This window comes from Epinephelus fuscoguttatus, linkage group LG19 (assembly GCF_011397635.1).
Source record: "Epinephelus fuscoguttatus linkage group LG19, E.fuscoguttatus.final_Chr_v1".
Classification (NCBI taxonomy): Eukaryota; Metazoa; Chordata; class Actinopteri; order Perciformes; family Serranidae; genus Epinephelus; species Epinephelus fuscoguttatus.
This window is the reverse complement of record NC_064770.1, coordinates 12,710,312-12,726,809: the sequence shown is the minus strand read 5'-3', so window position 1 is coordinate 12,726,809 and position 16,498 is coordinate 12,710,312. Positions and strand designations below refer to the sequence as shown.

General features: G+C 39.6%; 2 protein-coding genes across 2 annotated transcripts; one reads left to right on the top strand and one right to left on the bottom strand.

Annotated features, from left to right (window-relative positions):
- The first annotated feature begins 1,703 nt into the window (after nt 1-1,703).
- On the top strand, nt 1,704-11,276 carry coro1a (coronin, actin binding protein, 1A). The gene is made up of 11 exons (XM_049561175.1): nt 1,704-1,845; nt 3,124-3,327; nt 5,390-5,512; nt 5,671-5,800; nt 7,249-7,430; nt 8,392-8,511; nt 9,129-9,233; nt 9,320-9,465; nt 9,715-9,772; nt 9,881-10,096; nt 10,907-11,276. Exons 2-11 carry the CDS (start codon nt 3,130-3,132, stop codon nt 10,997-10,999), a joined length of 1,371 nt encoding a protein of 456 aa, XP_049417132.1. The 5' UTR covers nt 1,704-1,845; nt 3,124-3,129; the 3' UTR covers nt 11,000-11,276.
- A 52-nt stretch (nt 11,277-11,328) lies between these two features.
- On the bottom strand, nt 11,329-15,275 carry cldni (claudin i). The gene is made up of 3 exons (XM_049561176.1): nt 15,134-15,275; nt 13,359-13,491; nt 11,329-12,644 (listed from the first exon to the last, which is right to left on the bottom strand). The coding sequence occupies exons 2-3, from the start codon at nt 13,488-13,490 to the stop codon at nt 12,144-12,146; spliced, it is 633 nt and encodes a 210-aa protein (XP_049417133.1). The 5' UTR covers nt 13,491; nt 15,134-15,275; the 3' UTR covers nt 11,329-12,143.
- Between the last annotated feature and the right edge of the window lie 1,223 nt (nt 15,276-16,498).

Here is a 16,498-nt window from a genome sequence, read left to right as displayed (position 1 = left end):
GGGGAGCGCTATATGTTAGTGAGGGAACTCACAAGTGTAGATGCATGTGTTCATGTGTACCCAGGTTCAAATGTTAACCCACAATGATGGAAATCCTAAAAGGCAATAACACTACTTGACCTCAGCTCTTGAGTGACATAAATCAAGGGAAGACCTTGTTAGTGTGATAGAAAATGTTAGTTAACACTTATAGTTTAGGATTACGCAGTATTGGTAAGATTAGGAAATAAATCAAATAGATTTGAGGTCCACAGAAATACTGTTAAACAACTGAGATAGGAGCTAGAAAATGCATTAAGTCAAATAGGGTTAAGTATGGAAGTGTGTGTGCATGTGTATTAATGACCTTACAATAGCGATAAGAAATTACTTGATCTCACCTCATTAAGGAGTAGGTTAGAGCTTCTTATTGTAATTGCACAGGTTATTTAAAGATTGTAGCTCAGGGTGAGGGGTTTAAAGGGGTGTCTCTGCGTTTTAGTGTTGCATGTCCAAAAAGTTGGGGAACTCACAAGAGACAGATTACAAAAAAATGTTTAAACTGACACATCAGAGGGTGAAATATCCTAACTTATAGTTCCTAATATGGATCAAACTGATTTGACCTTCATTTGACCTTCCCTGTCTGACTTCAGACAACAAAGCTGACTCCACAGCCACAGAAGACTGAGCGGGGCTAAGGACTAGGACTACATGCTATTTAGAGCGAATCTATGATTTGGACATTGTCTGCACACGGCTCTCAACATGGAGGTAGCTGAGCTGGAAGCTAGCAGAGCAAACAGTGCTAACAGCTGCATCAGTGCTGACAGAGGTTATGGAGTTGGCTATGCAGAGGGTGGGTGCCATGCTTCTGCAATGACACTGTCCTGATATTAGTGGTAACCACCGTATGAGCATAGGGCAGAGTGGCAGCGATTAGCTAGGCAGTGGGATACACAAGCAGGGACTCGCATGCAGTAACATGCACTCACGGCCAGATCGTCTGCAACAACAAAGAACAGAAAAGCTTGGACTGCAACACGCAGAGAGGTAGGTAATTTCATTCTCTAGTCAGGATGATGTGATCTTACTATATCTTTACATAGCAAATAGTTGTTTGCTGCTATATTAATGCTCATAATATCATATAGATGTCCTTTACGTTAGGGTTTAATATCAGAATTAGTGTGATACTGGTGAGATTGGGGGTTAGGGGAAAAGTCCAGTAGATACAAGGTCCTCACAAATATGGTAACAAATAGGAGAAATCAAGAATTATGGTCATTCGTGTTACTTTTTCCTCAGTAGACCTCCAGTATACAGTTTTGTTTTACATTAGCATAAGAGTACAGATAATCAAGAATAAGCCCCTGACCATTTTCCAGCTGTCTCATCAAAACTTTTTGTCTCAGATTTCAAATTAAATGGCACCTTCAACTCTCCATCTCAGTGCATCAATTAAGTCCAGAGCTTCTATGACCTGTTCATGCTTGTTAAGCCTCTTAATGTTTGCTGCACTTTTCAGAAATGTAGTGATTCTAAGCAGTGATGGCCTGCTGTCATTTATTGACGACTGCAGTCGTCTGAGCTTCACAAAATCACTGTGAGCATTGTCCTTTAATCTTATGAGAGATCTCATAGAACTTGCACTGCCTTTCCCTTCATGCTGTCTTCAGTTTTTCAACCCCCGAAATGTCACACGAGACACCTCCCACTTCCACCTTCATTTGAAACTCTCACTTCCTCCATGCTGTTTTGTAATGTACTTTAACCTACCGTCTCCTCTAAGTCCTCATTCTGGTGGCAGGGTGTTTGGTGCTCCTCTGAAACTCCTCAAGCTGAATCGCCCCACACGACTCCCAGGTAGGCCTGCAACATCTGTCTGCAGTTTGTTACACAGTTTGTCTGCACCTGCAAAACATCTGCAAATATAATTTGAATACAATAAGTACATTTATCATAAGGTAGATAAATAACGACTATCGGACATCATTGATTTGAATCTAGCATCTGTGACCCTCATGTTTTTCATGGCTTGAGTTTCTCCTGTTTCAAGTTAGTGAATTGTTTCCTGCTTTGTACCGGCCAGTGTTTTCCATCACACCAGAGAGAGACAGAAGTAGAGAGAGATTATTGACGTGCATTTAGGCTCTTGATAAAATTACAGCTCACTCTATAAAGGATTATTAAATTAGGTGCAGAACAGCCAGAGAGGTCTTGTGATGCACATGCAGCAAAGCTGTTGTAGGCTTCTGAGTCTGAGCATAGGCGCGGCTGCAGATTTCAGGAAGTACAAAACTACAAATGGAGGTAAAGCAAACCATAATACGTTTTTTTAATTGGTGGTTATGTTGCTATATAATGCAAAGTGTGTTTATTTTGAAGCCGATATTAAACTTGTGCTTGATTTTAGGCTTAACATACATCTTGCTCATTCAGTTTTGATCTCTGCTTTGGTAAAGGATTTCATTTAACTTGTGGCTTGCTATATAATATCCATTGCCAAGTATGTGTACCTGTGGGAAAGTCAATTAGAGCACAAGCATGCGAACGACAAATATCGCAAAAAAGAAAGGTTGGTGGGTTTGTTGCTTACTCTGAAGGATGTGGTGTAACTGCCGCTTTGGGCAACTCGTTTACCTTCTTTAGGCATACAGCACGTGTAGCTTAACTGATGCTGAATAGCATTGTTATCTTCACACTGTTTTCTTGTGCAGTTGTCCCCAGCATGCACAATAATTTAATCAACTTGCAGAATCCCAAATTAAAGAGAGATAAGGGGACAAAGTAGCACTCACAGACAGACTAGAGGAAGCAGTTGTGAAAGCTTTTGCTTCCTCTTTTTTTTTGTAGCTTTCCTCTGTCGTGTCCTTCATCTGTGTCGTCAGCTTTGCATCTGTCAGTTTATTTCCACATGAAATCAGCAAGCATAAACATAAAGGGGATTACTGCAGGTGACCTGTTTTTGACATGGCTAGTTTTATATGCATTGAAATGATGACATTTGGTGTGCTTTTACAAAGCACAGTGATGGATCTGTTTCCAATATCTGAGACTATTTTTTCGACAGACTTCCTGCACATGAAGTCTGCTATTTTCACTCTAAGCCTGTCCTCACATTAACCCTTTCTGTCTTTCCAGTTCACCATGTCCAGGAAGGTTGTGAGGTCCAGTAAGTTCCGCCACGTCTTTGGCCAGGCTGTGAAAGCTGACCAATGCTACGATGACATCCGAATCTCCCAGATGACATGGGACAGCAACTTCTGCTCTGTAAACCCCAAGTTTGTGGCCATGATTGTGGACGCTAGTGGTGGAGGAGCCTTCATGGTGCTGCCCCTGAGCAAGGTGGGTCAAAGGAAACACAAAGAAGAAGCATATATGTGCTGCTTGGCTCTCTGGGGCCTTCTACTTCTCACAATACCATGTTTGGATGTGTTGAACATGACACATGCAAGTTGGTGTGATGGTTTCTTTTTCAACACCATGCTTACAATTAAAATTTTGAATCCTGCCAGTCACCATCACACATTTAGCTGAATAAGGAAGTTTGATGCCGACTTTGAGTCGTTCTACACGTCACTCGCACCGCTGTTGAGAAGTTTACCATATTAGGAGTTTGTTGTCAGCTCAGTGAGGGCAGGATGTGGCTTCAACCCAGTTATTCTGCAGTCACTTATGGAGTATGTTAGGTGGCTTCAAACTTCTTTATTGCATTTTATGTGCCAGACAAAGTGGAAAATTGCAAGCCTTGTGGCTTTGCTTTTGACCACCTGAGTATCTGAATTTGTCAAAGTGTGTTAACTTAATGAAGCTTTGCTTTGGATCACCTGCATGTTCCCTCAGGCGTGTGAATTTTTATATGCATAGGATATATGCAGGTGTTTAAAAGTCTTAAATAGAATTGGATTTAGTGTCCTCAAAAGGAGGCATTAAAGGGGAACATCACCACCTATTATACCCAAATCAGCTTTATTCTGTTGTAGTGTTCTCAGTTTTGAAACAGAAATACTCAGAACATTCCCCTGGGAGCTCTCAGTGTCATCTAGAACATCTTTCTCAATTCATTGTATATGGAGCAGCTCCACAGTTAATACCCTTTGACATCACATGAGTTTTGAAAATGGGTGTAGTTCCCTTTTAAAAAGTCAATTCAGTGTTTTCTCTTTACAGCAGTAGTGTTAGGTATAAAATATTTTTTGTTTGTGATTGCAGACTGTTGAAAGACATTTTTCATTGGCTAATCCATTAATTTATTTCACTTACAGTATCCGAGTCAAGGGTTCATTTAATCATTTATATGATAAGGAAATATTATTTCATACTGCTGAGAAGCACTGACAAAATGTGATATAATAATAAATCATTTTAGTCCATATTGCTCCTACTGGTTTTCCATCATGCCTTCACATTTTGGCCCGTATGACTGAAAAGGATATTCATTTGCTTTCTAAGTGAGAAGTCTTAAATTCAACTTGGTGAACCGTGCAGAATCCACATTATTCACGGTCTTGTCTCTCGTGTAGTATACCCATTCTCAAGGGGAAAAAATTAGTTATGGGACCAGTGGGCGTGAAATTCCAGAGAAATGTACTGTGGATACATGGAAACAGTTGTCCTGTTTTGAAGTGAATATTGGTACTATTATATTTGTCTCATCTCGCTGTAAGGGCCAACAACTTGTTCAGTTTTTCACTGATAAACAGCTGCACAAACTTGTGGAGCCAGATGTGTTTGATAAGTAGAAAAAGTGCTCAAAAAATGTCCGTTGAGAATGTTTTATTAGAACAGATAAAACATTGAATGATTCGTGATGACAGCCTGGGTGAGCACATGAAGTTTCGAGGGAGGGCAGATTGGGCCATGGAAGAGGGAACCAGAGGAACCATGGGATTTTTGCTCTGATCTCCTCTCTAACCCATTTACTAGACATTAGGAGTAATTGGAGGCATAACTGTGGAATTTGTATCAGCTGATTATCAACTTTGTCCTCCCACCTTGATTAAACCATCATGTTTTTTACTCCATCATAGTTAAGTGTAACCTTTCAGTCCCTTTGCTTTTTTTCAACCTGCTCTCATTACTTCAAAGTCATGTTTTCAGTTTAGTATGTTTATTGGTTTGTCAGCAGGATTATGGAAAAAAGCACTCACTTGGTGAAAGGATTTAGCATGGGCCAAGTAGAACCCATTAAATATTGGAGTGGATCTGAATCATAGGGCAGCTACACTAATTTTTTTTTCCACTTTTGCTACCATTGCAAGATAGGGCATTTGGCCTTGGCAGATGTTTGCAACTTCCAAGTGCCCTTGTAGTTGCCTTTTGTTGCTCTAATGTTTCTATTCACACGATGAGTTTTGTTTTTTGAGAGCTGTATTCACCATCCCTCTTGATGTTTCTGTCTCTGCAGACAGGACGTATCGACATGTCCTACCCGACTGTGTGTGGCCACACAGGACCAGTCCTGGACATCGAGTTTTGTCCTCACAATGACAACATCATTGCCAGTGGCTCTGAGGACTGTAGTGTCATGGTAGGCATCACTATATTATTACAGCAAATACGTCAGAATCTTTCAGCCTGATGTTTTGTGCATGACTGTTTTCACTGAAGCATGACATGACACAGTATTTAATGTTATACTGTAATGTGTTTGAATGCATAGGCTAAATTTTTTCCCTTGGTAAATAGATTTGGGAGATCCCGGACGGTGGACTGACCACGTCACTCACAGATCCTGTTGTCAAGCTGGACGGCCACTCCAAACGGGTTGGCATCCTGAGCTGGCACCCCACTGCCCACAATGTGCTGCTGAGTGCAGGTATTATACCACCTCCCTCCGGAGCTGCATTCACATGATCTGACTGAGAGCTCCTAGCTTGTACAGACTGTTAGAGGAACAGGGTGGTTTAGTGTCACAGATGTTTTGTTGAACTAGACTCACACCTTCGTTGAACAGGAAGTTCTCATAGTTTCCATTCACTTTGTTCATTCTGAACACCGATCTGCACTCATGTTGACGCTTAAGTTCACAGCATTATCAGAACTCCTTAAACCATTCAGTCTGTCTGTGCAGAGACAGCAAAGTAAATAATACCAGTAACAGCTGAGAGCTATGAAGGCAATATGGTTAAAACTGATACTGAATAGATGAACAATAATTGAATTATTGCCCAACTGTAACTCCTGCTAATATACACGACAATCTTTTGATTTACAGATGTTCTAGATTTTAAAGGGAGATGTCACTCTAAGATCAAAAATACATATTTCTCCTCTTACCTGTAGTGTCAGTCTAGATTGTTTTGGTGTGAGTTGCCCACTGAGATACTGGTCATAGAGATATCTGCCTCCTCTCCAGTATAATAAACTAGATGGCACTCGACTTGTGGTGCTCACAGCACCAAAAAAAAACCACATATGAAAAACTCAACAGCAGTGCCTCTTTCCAGAATCATGGCCTGGTTACTTAAGATAATCTGCAGACCTTGTTGTGAACAGTAGGAACTATTTTCTTTCTGCTGAACTACACCCGCAAACCGTCTCACCTTGCAAAAGAAAGCATGTATCTATTTGTGAACGAGGGGCCTGTGCTTTTCGACAGATGTAAACATTAAGACCATCTTAACTTTAGCTTGCTCAGTGGGGCTGGTTGAGCTCGCAATTATATTCAAGAGAAGGCAGACATCTCTACGACCAATATCTCCAACATTCGGCACCAAAATGATCTAGATTGATAAATAGCACTACAAGTGAGAGGAAAAATATTTAATTTTGATTTTGATGCGAAGTGTCCCTTTAAGTCTAGGACAAGTGTGGTAAATTCCCAGAATGGTTAGGAGCCACTGCAGGAGCCACTCACCAGTTAGTGTATCCAGAAATTTCAAGAGTTTTTCATTTGATTATTTATTTATTTATTTATTTATTTTAAATAACGTTTAGTTATGTGGAAGCTTTCTTTGCTGTTGTTTATCCCAAGCACGCTAAAAAATGACAAATGTGTCACTTCATGTGTATCAGAGAATATTTTCCAAGAAAAAACACAGAGCCTCTGACTGCTTCGGGAGGTCAATGTGAAAGCATTTCATTACTTGTATATAGGTTGAATCACTCATGCTGGTCAATGATAAAGACTCGGGAAACATGCAACATGTAAAATATAACTGTAATACTTGGACTTCATGTATTTTGTAGATGATTTGCTTTACAATGAGCCACAGTGAAACCTCATAACATTTTCCCACTGTTGTCACTGTTGTGTCCATGCAGGCTGTGATAATGTGGTGATCCTGTGGAACGTGGCTCGTGGGGAGGAAGTGGTGAGGATCGACACTGTTCACACTGACCTCATCTACAGCGCCTGCTGGAACCGGGACGGCTCCCAGATTCTCACCTCCTGCAAGGACAAGACCTTGCGAGTGCTGAACCCACGCAAGGGCACCGTCATCTTTGTAGGTTTCCTCCTCTTACAGCCCTTTGCACCGCAGCTTTACCAAACAAGTCTTAAATTATATTTATCTTCAAACACCTGGACACTGTGACATTTCCCTCACAGGACGTAGTCTAATGATTATGGCTGCGACTAAGGATTATTTTCACTGTTATTAATCTGCCAGTTATTTTCTTGATTAATTAATTAATCATTTCATCAGAAAATAATGAAAAGTACTCCTCACAGTTTCCCAGAGCTCAAGTTAACGTCTCCAAATTGTCTTTTTTGTCTTCACAAAAATGTCTCAGACTTTAGAGGCTGTAAATATTTGGCCTTTATGCTGAAACAATTAATCTATCATTAAAGTAATTGCAGATTAATTGTCTGTCTGTTGACTAAGTGATTAACTGACTAATCTTTTCAGCTCTCACAATGATATTGAATTACAGCTCTATAATTTGTGAGCAAGATTTAAATTAATATTGTCTTTAAGTAAGTCTAAGATAAAACATTTAATAATGAATAACAATGTTCACTCTCAAGCTTTGCATGTTACTTACAGATTTGTTAATCTTTCTGCTTCTATATGAAACAATTTAGTGAAATTCGGTGCAAAATAGGAATTTTGAAAAAAAAAAAGTTATGAGACTGAAAGGGACATTTTTAATTGCCATTATCTTATTCATTATTCATAATGTCTTAATTTATTTGTATTATGATTTTTTATATATTAATAATATACATAATATATAAGATAATAATTAGAAGAAGTAGAAGTAGAAGGGTAAAAAAGATTTTTTTTTTTTTAAAAAAATGTAATACCGTAATATATTGTTTTTGTTTCTGATAATGAGTAGGTCTATGTTAATCTAGAAAGTAGCTCTGGTGAGTGCACTTAAGAAATACAGAGTAGTGTTGAACTGGACTCAACAGCTCTGTTTGTAACTGCTTCAACTCTGCTCTGTCTCTCTCACCTGCAGGAGAAGGAGAAGCCTCATGAGGGCTCCAGGCCTGTCAGGGCAGTGTTTGTGTCTGGCGGGAAGATCCTCAGTACTGGCTTCAGTCGCATGAGTGAGAGACAGGTGGCGCTGTGGGATCCAGTAAGTGTCATGTATGGAATGTTCAACTTAAAGACTTATGTCTCCTACGGTCTCTTCTGTCTCCCTTTTTCATGTTTTTAAGATTCATGATCCTTATTTTTTATCCTTAAAGCCCCTGAAAACATGTATTTAAATCTTTAGCAGCAATATGGAATATTTGTTACTGACCGTCTACAGGCAAAGTTATTATTTGGAAAGAAAAACCCCACATTGTTAGGTATTATTTATAAAAGGTTTAGAACTCAAACAGTCATCAGGACTTTGTGGGTGTGGTCTGATCAGATTTGACTACGCAGTATCCTGGCAACATGAACAACAACACCACAACTTTATTCACCTTGTAAAGTATTTGTAAAATCTCCTTCTCTCAGAATCAATCATTCAAAAAGTTTAACAGCTTTACATGGGATATCTCCTGGGAGTTATTTACTTTGCTTTCAACAGTGCTGTTTCACAACTGCCAACTTACAGCACTAAGGGTGGTGTTACTCTGCAATATCCCACATCACGCTCAATTGAATAACTCCTTGTCCAACCTTTAGTCTACTCCAGAAGCCTTTTATCACATTCAGTGTAATCAAACTTATAACTCTTTGTACCTGAATCTCTTTTAACAGAAGAACTTTGGAGAGCCGCTGAACCTGCAGGAGCTGGACACCAGCAGTGGCGTCCTTCTGCCATTTTTTGACCCAGACACTGGTGTCGTCTACCTCTGTGGCAAGGTTAGATTTAGATGTTGAAATAACTGTCTTTCCGTATCTGTCTCACCCACATGGAAACACACAGCTGACTTACATTTTCTTCACAGGGGGACAGCAGTATCCGTTACTTTGAGGTGACAGATGAAGCTCCTTATGTCCACTTCCTGTCCATGTACAGCAGCAAGGAGAGCCAGAAGGGGATGGGGTACATGCCCAAGAGGGGCCTGGAAGTCAACAAATGCGAAATTGCCAGGTAAAGATATTTCTGTCTCTATAAGACTAAAAGTAGCTCAGTGTTTATGGCTACACAGTGTGGCTCCATGGATGGCAATATCTGTTGGTCAGTCGGTCAGTCCACCACAATGGTCTGAAATATGTCAACACCTTATTTATTTTAGAGAGATTTATGTTCCTTGGACCATTAGTCCTCTTGACTTTCTGATTGTCTGACTTTCCATCTAGTACAACAGTCTAAAATCCATATAAATATTTCTACCTTCAGGTTCTACAAACTCCATGAGAGGAAATGTGAGCCCATAGTCATGACAGTGCCACGCAAGGTACAGTATCCACTATATGTACTTTAATCAGTCAAAATTAGTTTGTTGGTTTCAATTAATTTGTACATTTCTGTCTCCAGCTCACTCTTGCCTTCTGTGTCTGTGCAGTCTGATCTGTTCCAGGAGGACCTGTACCCAGACACCATCGGCCCTGAGCCTTCAGTCGAAGCTGACGAGTGGTTTCAAGGAAAAGACGGCCAGCCTATTCTGATCTCTCTAAAAGACGGGTTTGTAGCAACCACCAAAGCCAAGGAGTTCAAAGTTCACAAGAGCCTCATGAAGACCACGACTGCCTCTGCTGGAAATCAACAGGATAACAGCGGGGTGAGACATTAAAAACAAAATATCATGTTATATTTAGAGTTCAAATATGTTTCCAAGGTTGCAGTGGTGGAATATAGCTAAGTACATTCATTAGTACTGTAGTTAAGAAATTTTACTCGAGTATTTCCATTTAAGCCTCCTTTATGCTTCTACTACACTACATTCCAAAGGGAAATATTTTTTTTTCATTGCCTTAGTCACCAGTTACTTTTGCTTAATAATGTTTTACAAACAAAGATCAACTTAATTTCAACTTAAATATAAAATATGGTGCATACACTTCTTAGAGCATTAATGTGACAGCAAACAACTCTAAGTTATGTGAAGACATAGTGGAACAATGGTCCCTTGACCAGAGATTAAAGTCACATTATCTGTGTGTGTTGTAAGCTTCTGTTGTGGTGGACGGTCCAGCCACACATGCATGTTAGTGCGTGTGTGTATACTACTGGCTAACTAACTGACATGGCTCTGCACTGCGTTCATACTGCAGTTCCCGCTAAAGTGTAACGCCCACCCTTTAGTTTCCTCCAATGTTAAAACCATTACCTCTGTCAGCACTGTTGCCAGTGTTAGTACCATTCTTGCACCATTAGCTGCTAACCAGCTCATCCATCTCCATGTTGAGACCCGGGTGCAGACAACCTCTAACTCATAGAAGAATCATTGGTTTGAAAATTTGTTCCACAACTGCAACCTATACAACAAATCTACTATTTATAACCAGCTCTACAGTATATGTACAATCAAACATGCTCCATCACATTGTAACTCTATCTGTGTTTGTCTGTCTGTCTCTCTGTCTCTCAGGAGGTTCAGTCCTTGAGAAAGGAGGTGAAAGACCTCAAAGCGGCGATAGAGGAGCTGACCAATCGCGTGAAGGAGCTGGAGAGCAAGCATTAAACTAGAGAAGTTTGATAAGCAGGAAAAATGAATCAAAAGCAGAAGTCGAGAAAGAAACAACAGAGCAACGGAAGACAACGACAGTGAGAGGACAGAGGACGGTTGTGAATCTGATTGTAGTGAGACAAAGGGAGAGATCAAAACCTACAGTTGTTGCAAAACTTCATTTTTCTTTGGCTTGAAGCTTGAATTTGTTTATTTGGTTTGATCAGTTTTTAAAAATTCCTATTTTAATATATGCTTTTAGTTTGAAATAAAATCCTCTGTATTTTCAAAATGCTGGTTTGGCTTTTTTTTGTTGGTGAAATGAAATACACATGAAACACAGGTTTGAATTAGACCAATTTTTAATACTCATCGTCATACAAAATGAGAAAACAAAATGAGCAATACCAAATGTTACAGAAAATGTTTGAATGTCCTGTGGACGTTTAAGAGTATATCATCAGAGAAACAAGTGCACATAAATGCTCCCTGAGGCCTGCTGAGGTGCCTTTGGTTAAAGACCTATTTTAGGCAGCTTTTTCTGACGAAGTAAAAGAAGTAAGAAAGACTTAAGAGAAACAGACAAGTGATGAAACATGCAATATAGACAAAGCTGTTGATCCAAGTTACATGTAAGATATGATGCTCTAGTGTGTTTTAAAAGGCCGGGTGGCTCTTTTATATTTAAATGCTGGGTACGTTTTTATTCCCGCAAATACACTTTTCACATTTTCATATTCTTGATTTTTTTCGTGTTGTTATATCAAACGTACTTTTGAAGTCAAACATTAAGAAAAGGAAAATGCAGAAGTTTTGCAGCTATGATATTCTAGCTGATTTTGTATGTGTCAAAGCAGAAACCCAAATAAAACAGTTTTAATTCTAATATGACAAATTTGTGTAATTTTTGGCATGTATACCATTTGTTTTCTTTTTAATTTTAAACAGCTTATGCATAACCCAGCACCCAATAGTAAAAACTAAATTTTAAAACATCACCAGCATAACTAAAAAGAAATCAGAGTATTCAGTATATACAGAGATGTTTTCTGTTTTTTTCTTCCCAAAACAACCCCTGGTGTCAGCTACTTTCTTGCTCCCCGGTCTTTGACCAAGTAAACCCCTGCCCCCCCAAACACCAGTCCCCATCATAAAGCCACTACACGTAGTTTTTATTGGCTCCGGCATTGTTGCCGTAATACTTGACGGTTCCCCCAGAGCTGCCAGATCCAGGCCTGCTGAAGCAGCAGAGCAGACCACCACCCAGAAGGAGCAGAGCGCCGGCCCCCCAACCTATGAAGATGCATGCCCCTATCTCCTTCTTCTGGGTAGGAAGTATCAAGGGGTTGTTGAAGTCTTGCACAATATTGTGGGCGGACCAGCTGACGGCAATGATCAACAAGAGGCCTGCCAGCAGCATGCCCACCCCGGCCACCAGGCTGATCTTGGGCTTGGCGTCTTCGTTCTCTATGCAGGTGGTGAAGTCGGCTCCGCAGAACAGGATAAGGATGCTGAGGCAGCAGAGCAGGCAGCAGATGATGGTCAGGGCGCGGGCGGCCTGCAGGTCAGAGGGCAACACCAGCAGGGAGTCAAAGTTCTTGCACTGCTGCTGGCCGGTACTCTGCACCGCACAGTTCATCCACAGGCCCTCCTGCGTGCTCTACTCACACACACAGACAGAAAAAGAAAGGTTCAGTCAAGGCAGTAATTATGATATATATTGGGACACACACACATATCCTACTCAACTTTGTATTTCCAGTTCATGCTACTTTATACTTCTACTCAGAGGAAAATTCAGAGAAAAAAATTAAACCTTTTACGCTAAATTTATCTGACACCTGAGCTCATAACATATGATGCACTGGTGTATTTAAACCTCCCTGAAAACTGGGCTTCAAATCTCTTCTATACCATTAAATATTCATGACATCATAAGCAACAATCAAAGTTAACCTCCATAAGTATTACTTTACTTAGACACTCAGCTAATGTGCTTCATCGGGACTTTGTGTATGTGTTTGTGTGGTCCAACTGACATCAGATGCTGACTGAAATGTAGCTATATCCTGATTATTGCCTTTTTCTTGTATGCTAACAGTATCAGAAATCCCTTTCACCTGGGATTTAGTTATTGTGTATTGTTTATCCCCATATTATCAGACCTGCCATTCAGTTTGGAAGTGATAGCAGGTTTCAGTCATGTTTTAGGGTTGTGTTTTTCCTGCATTTTACTAATGTGGTTACTTTCACTTCCAGGACAGTCAGAAGAATGCAGGGTATGCTGGGCTGTTGCTTTTACACCCTTGTCGAACCTACAAAATTCCTTCCCGTTCACTACCTTTCATAACAAAAGGTTGACACTTTTCATTACCTGTGCAGTCACGATGTTGGATCCCACGAAGGAGGACACCTTCCAGCGTGGGACAGCACAGCACACAATGGCCCCGATCAGGCCGAGGACCCCAAGGGCCACACATACAATCTGAACGCCGACAGATCCCATTCTGTAAAAGAAGGACAAGAAAGAGAGACAAATTAGAAGAATGAGGGGGATCATTATAGCTGTTGCCACATCTTCCTAGTACTCTGTGTAATTTTCAACTTGTCTTCTGCCTTCAACTTAATCTTAACATTTCTGTTTATTTTTTGTAATTGGCTTCTTCTCTCGACAACTTTGCACCCCCCTCCATCTGAGGAGGCAGGGGGTGCCTTTTAATTGGTTCTCCCGAGATGAGATTTCTCCCTTTTTTCCACTTATATACAAATAATTTTGTTTATTTTTGTTTCATTGCAACTTAAACTTTTGCTTTGAATTCCTAGTTGTTGTTTTTTTTTACTCTCTGTATTTCCCTCCTTTGTGTATAGAGGTGGAGTCGCTGAATCTCCTGCACTGATCCAAGATGTAAGAGCTATTTATCTGCTGTTACTGTGGTGTTACTGTTGATCTGTGGGGGTTTTTGTGTGATCACATAGCTGAGCACACACTCAGACAAACACCAGTTCCCTCTGACAGGCCTTCACAGGATTATGTAGCTCTGGGCTACATTTTAAGACAAACTCATGTCCCAACAGGCCCTGGCTTCCTTCCACACCCTCAAATCTTCCTACACTGAAAATCTGCCTCCCTTATTTATTTTAGGATCACTTCATCTATGATTCAACTTGATACAGGTGAAATTTAAAGTTTGCGTAAAAGAGGCAGAAGGTTGAAATGAATCACATCTGACAGGTGAACGATGAGGAAAGATGCAGATTCTTTGCTTGAAAGTGATGCAGGTTAAGGAAGTACTTTCAACCACAAGTCAGAGAATCTATAATTATTTATATATATTAGAAAAAAAATATTTAAACAGTATAATTGCTATTGCTTTACATTAATAAATGGTGTGTTTTGATAATGGAATAATGAAAACAAATGTAACACAATTAAAACTTTAAAGAAAATATAACATAAATTTGGTTTCGAAAACTGAAGTAAAGCTGAAAAATGAAGCATGCTTATATTCTCTGTAGATATATGATTATTTTTTATAGAATTTATGTATAATTGTCATGCCACAAAAAATCCCTCCCTTTGTTCTCCATGCACACAAACAGTCGTGTTGTGAAATAACAAAGTATCACAGGCAGGGCTGAACAGGGTAACTTTTAGAGGAATTTAGAGCAGGACCAAAATATCTTTACTTTTAAGTATATGTGACCCGACCCAGATCACAAACTTTCAGAGGAGATTGAACACTGAAACCAATTGAATTTGGGTCAGTGGATTTAAAATCAAATGGTTGTCTTCCTGTTTCTGAAAATAATTTTCCTCTCATACTTACTGATAGTTTTATTACACTTTTGTTTTTAATTAAGTGATGCATGTGAAGTCTTATCAAATTCCCCTCAAAGCATGGATCACAGAAAACAAAATCATTTTTTGTTAAAAACCCACAAACATGCTGCTGAGCCATTTCTCTTTTCCTCTCCCACAGCTGTTGATTTGCACTTTCCATGATTTTTGCTGGTGTGCATTAAAAGGTATTCAACCAATCCTAAACCAGCCCTTTCATCCTCTGTCACTTAAAGCTTTTGCAGAATCATGTCTCTCTTCAAGGCTCATTCAGTTCATTTGAATAAAAAGTGGATAAAAAAGATGCCTACCTTTCTCCCTCTGAACTTGATGGGAAAATTGAAAAATTAGGTGTTTCTTGAGGTTCCTTCTTTCTCTTTGCCTGTGAGTTATTTTGAAGATGCACTTTTCTGATACACCAGTGTTGTGCAGAGACTGTGTGATAAGATGGGGTTTTTGTAGAGGAATGTGAGGTGTAGGGTGGGGCTGAGCTCCGATGGGGGAGTACACAGAAGGGAAGGACCTCAGGACCAGACTGGACTTGTCCTATACGTATGTTTCCCTCTCTTTTTCCACCTTAGACATGCTTTGGAGCTCAGTGGTGCTGCTAAGTGAATCATTTTGGTTGTAATCAACACAGGATACCATGAAAAAGAGAAGTGAGTCATACAGCCCATGGCTACCATGCCTGCACATTCTCCATCACCCCCCCCCAAGCACGCACACACACATACACACACACACCTACCTCTGTCGAAACTGTGAGCGTAAGGAGACTAATTTAGGAAACCGAGACAGAGTTGGTTTAGGATTTGCGTAAGATTATAAGTGGAGTTTCATGGATCATGGGATGGAAAGACAATGAAGAAATGAAAAGAATGTTGGGAAACAAAATACGTGCAACCTTTATCAACGCATTCAGAAACACAGACAGGGAGACACTCACACACAATGATGTAAGGAAACATTTAGATTTTTTAGTTCTGTGATGGAGAGGCACACATGGTATTTTTCCCCTATATAACAAAAATATATGTTCAGACAGGGCAACACAAACTCACACATATTGTTGAAATTGTACATGGATATGAACAGTATTTTAACAGATAATAAGAATAATCCCATATTCTCAACAACAATTAGGAGTTATTTCTGCTACTATTTTATAGTTCTCTCCACAAAATACATGGAGTGTTTTAAATTTGTTTAATGACCAGTTGTTGACTTCTTTTAACACTCTTTTTTCCCTTTACTTAAGCTACTTAAGTGAAAGTAACAGCACACTTAATAAACTCCATTAGGTCACAAGTAAAGGTCCTGCATTGTAATTGTTGCTTAAGTAACAGTACAGACGCAGTATCAAAATGAAATTAGAATTTTAAAACTAAAAGTTCTTATAATTTAGAAATAATTATACTACATTACAGTATTGGATCATAACTATTATTAGTTAGCTGGCAGAGGTGGAGATACTGTTGGGCATATTAATCTAAAGAAAGCTTATTTTTAGCTCTTTATGTGCTGTCTATGTAAAATCTTGATCTGTAAAAGTATCCATAACTGTAATAAAAGCTTTCAGATAAACAGAGCGTAATAGAAAATGTGATACTTGTGATACTCACTACTCTACTATAAAGCAGCATGAAATGGAAATACTGAATGAAATAACAAGCACC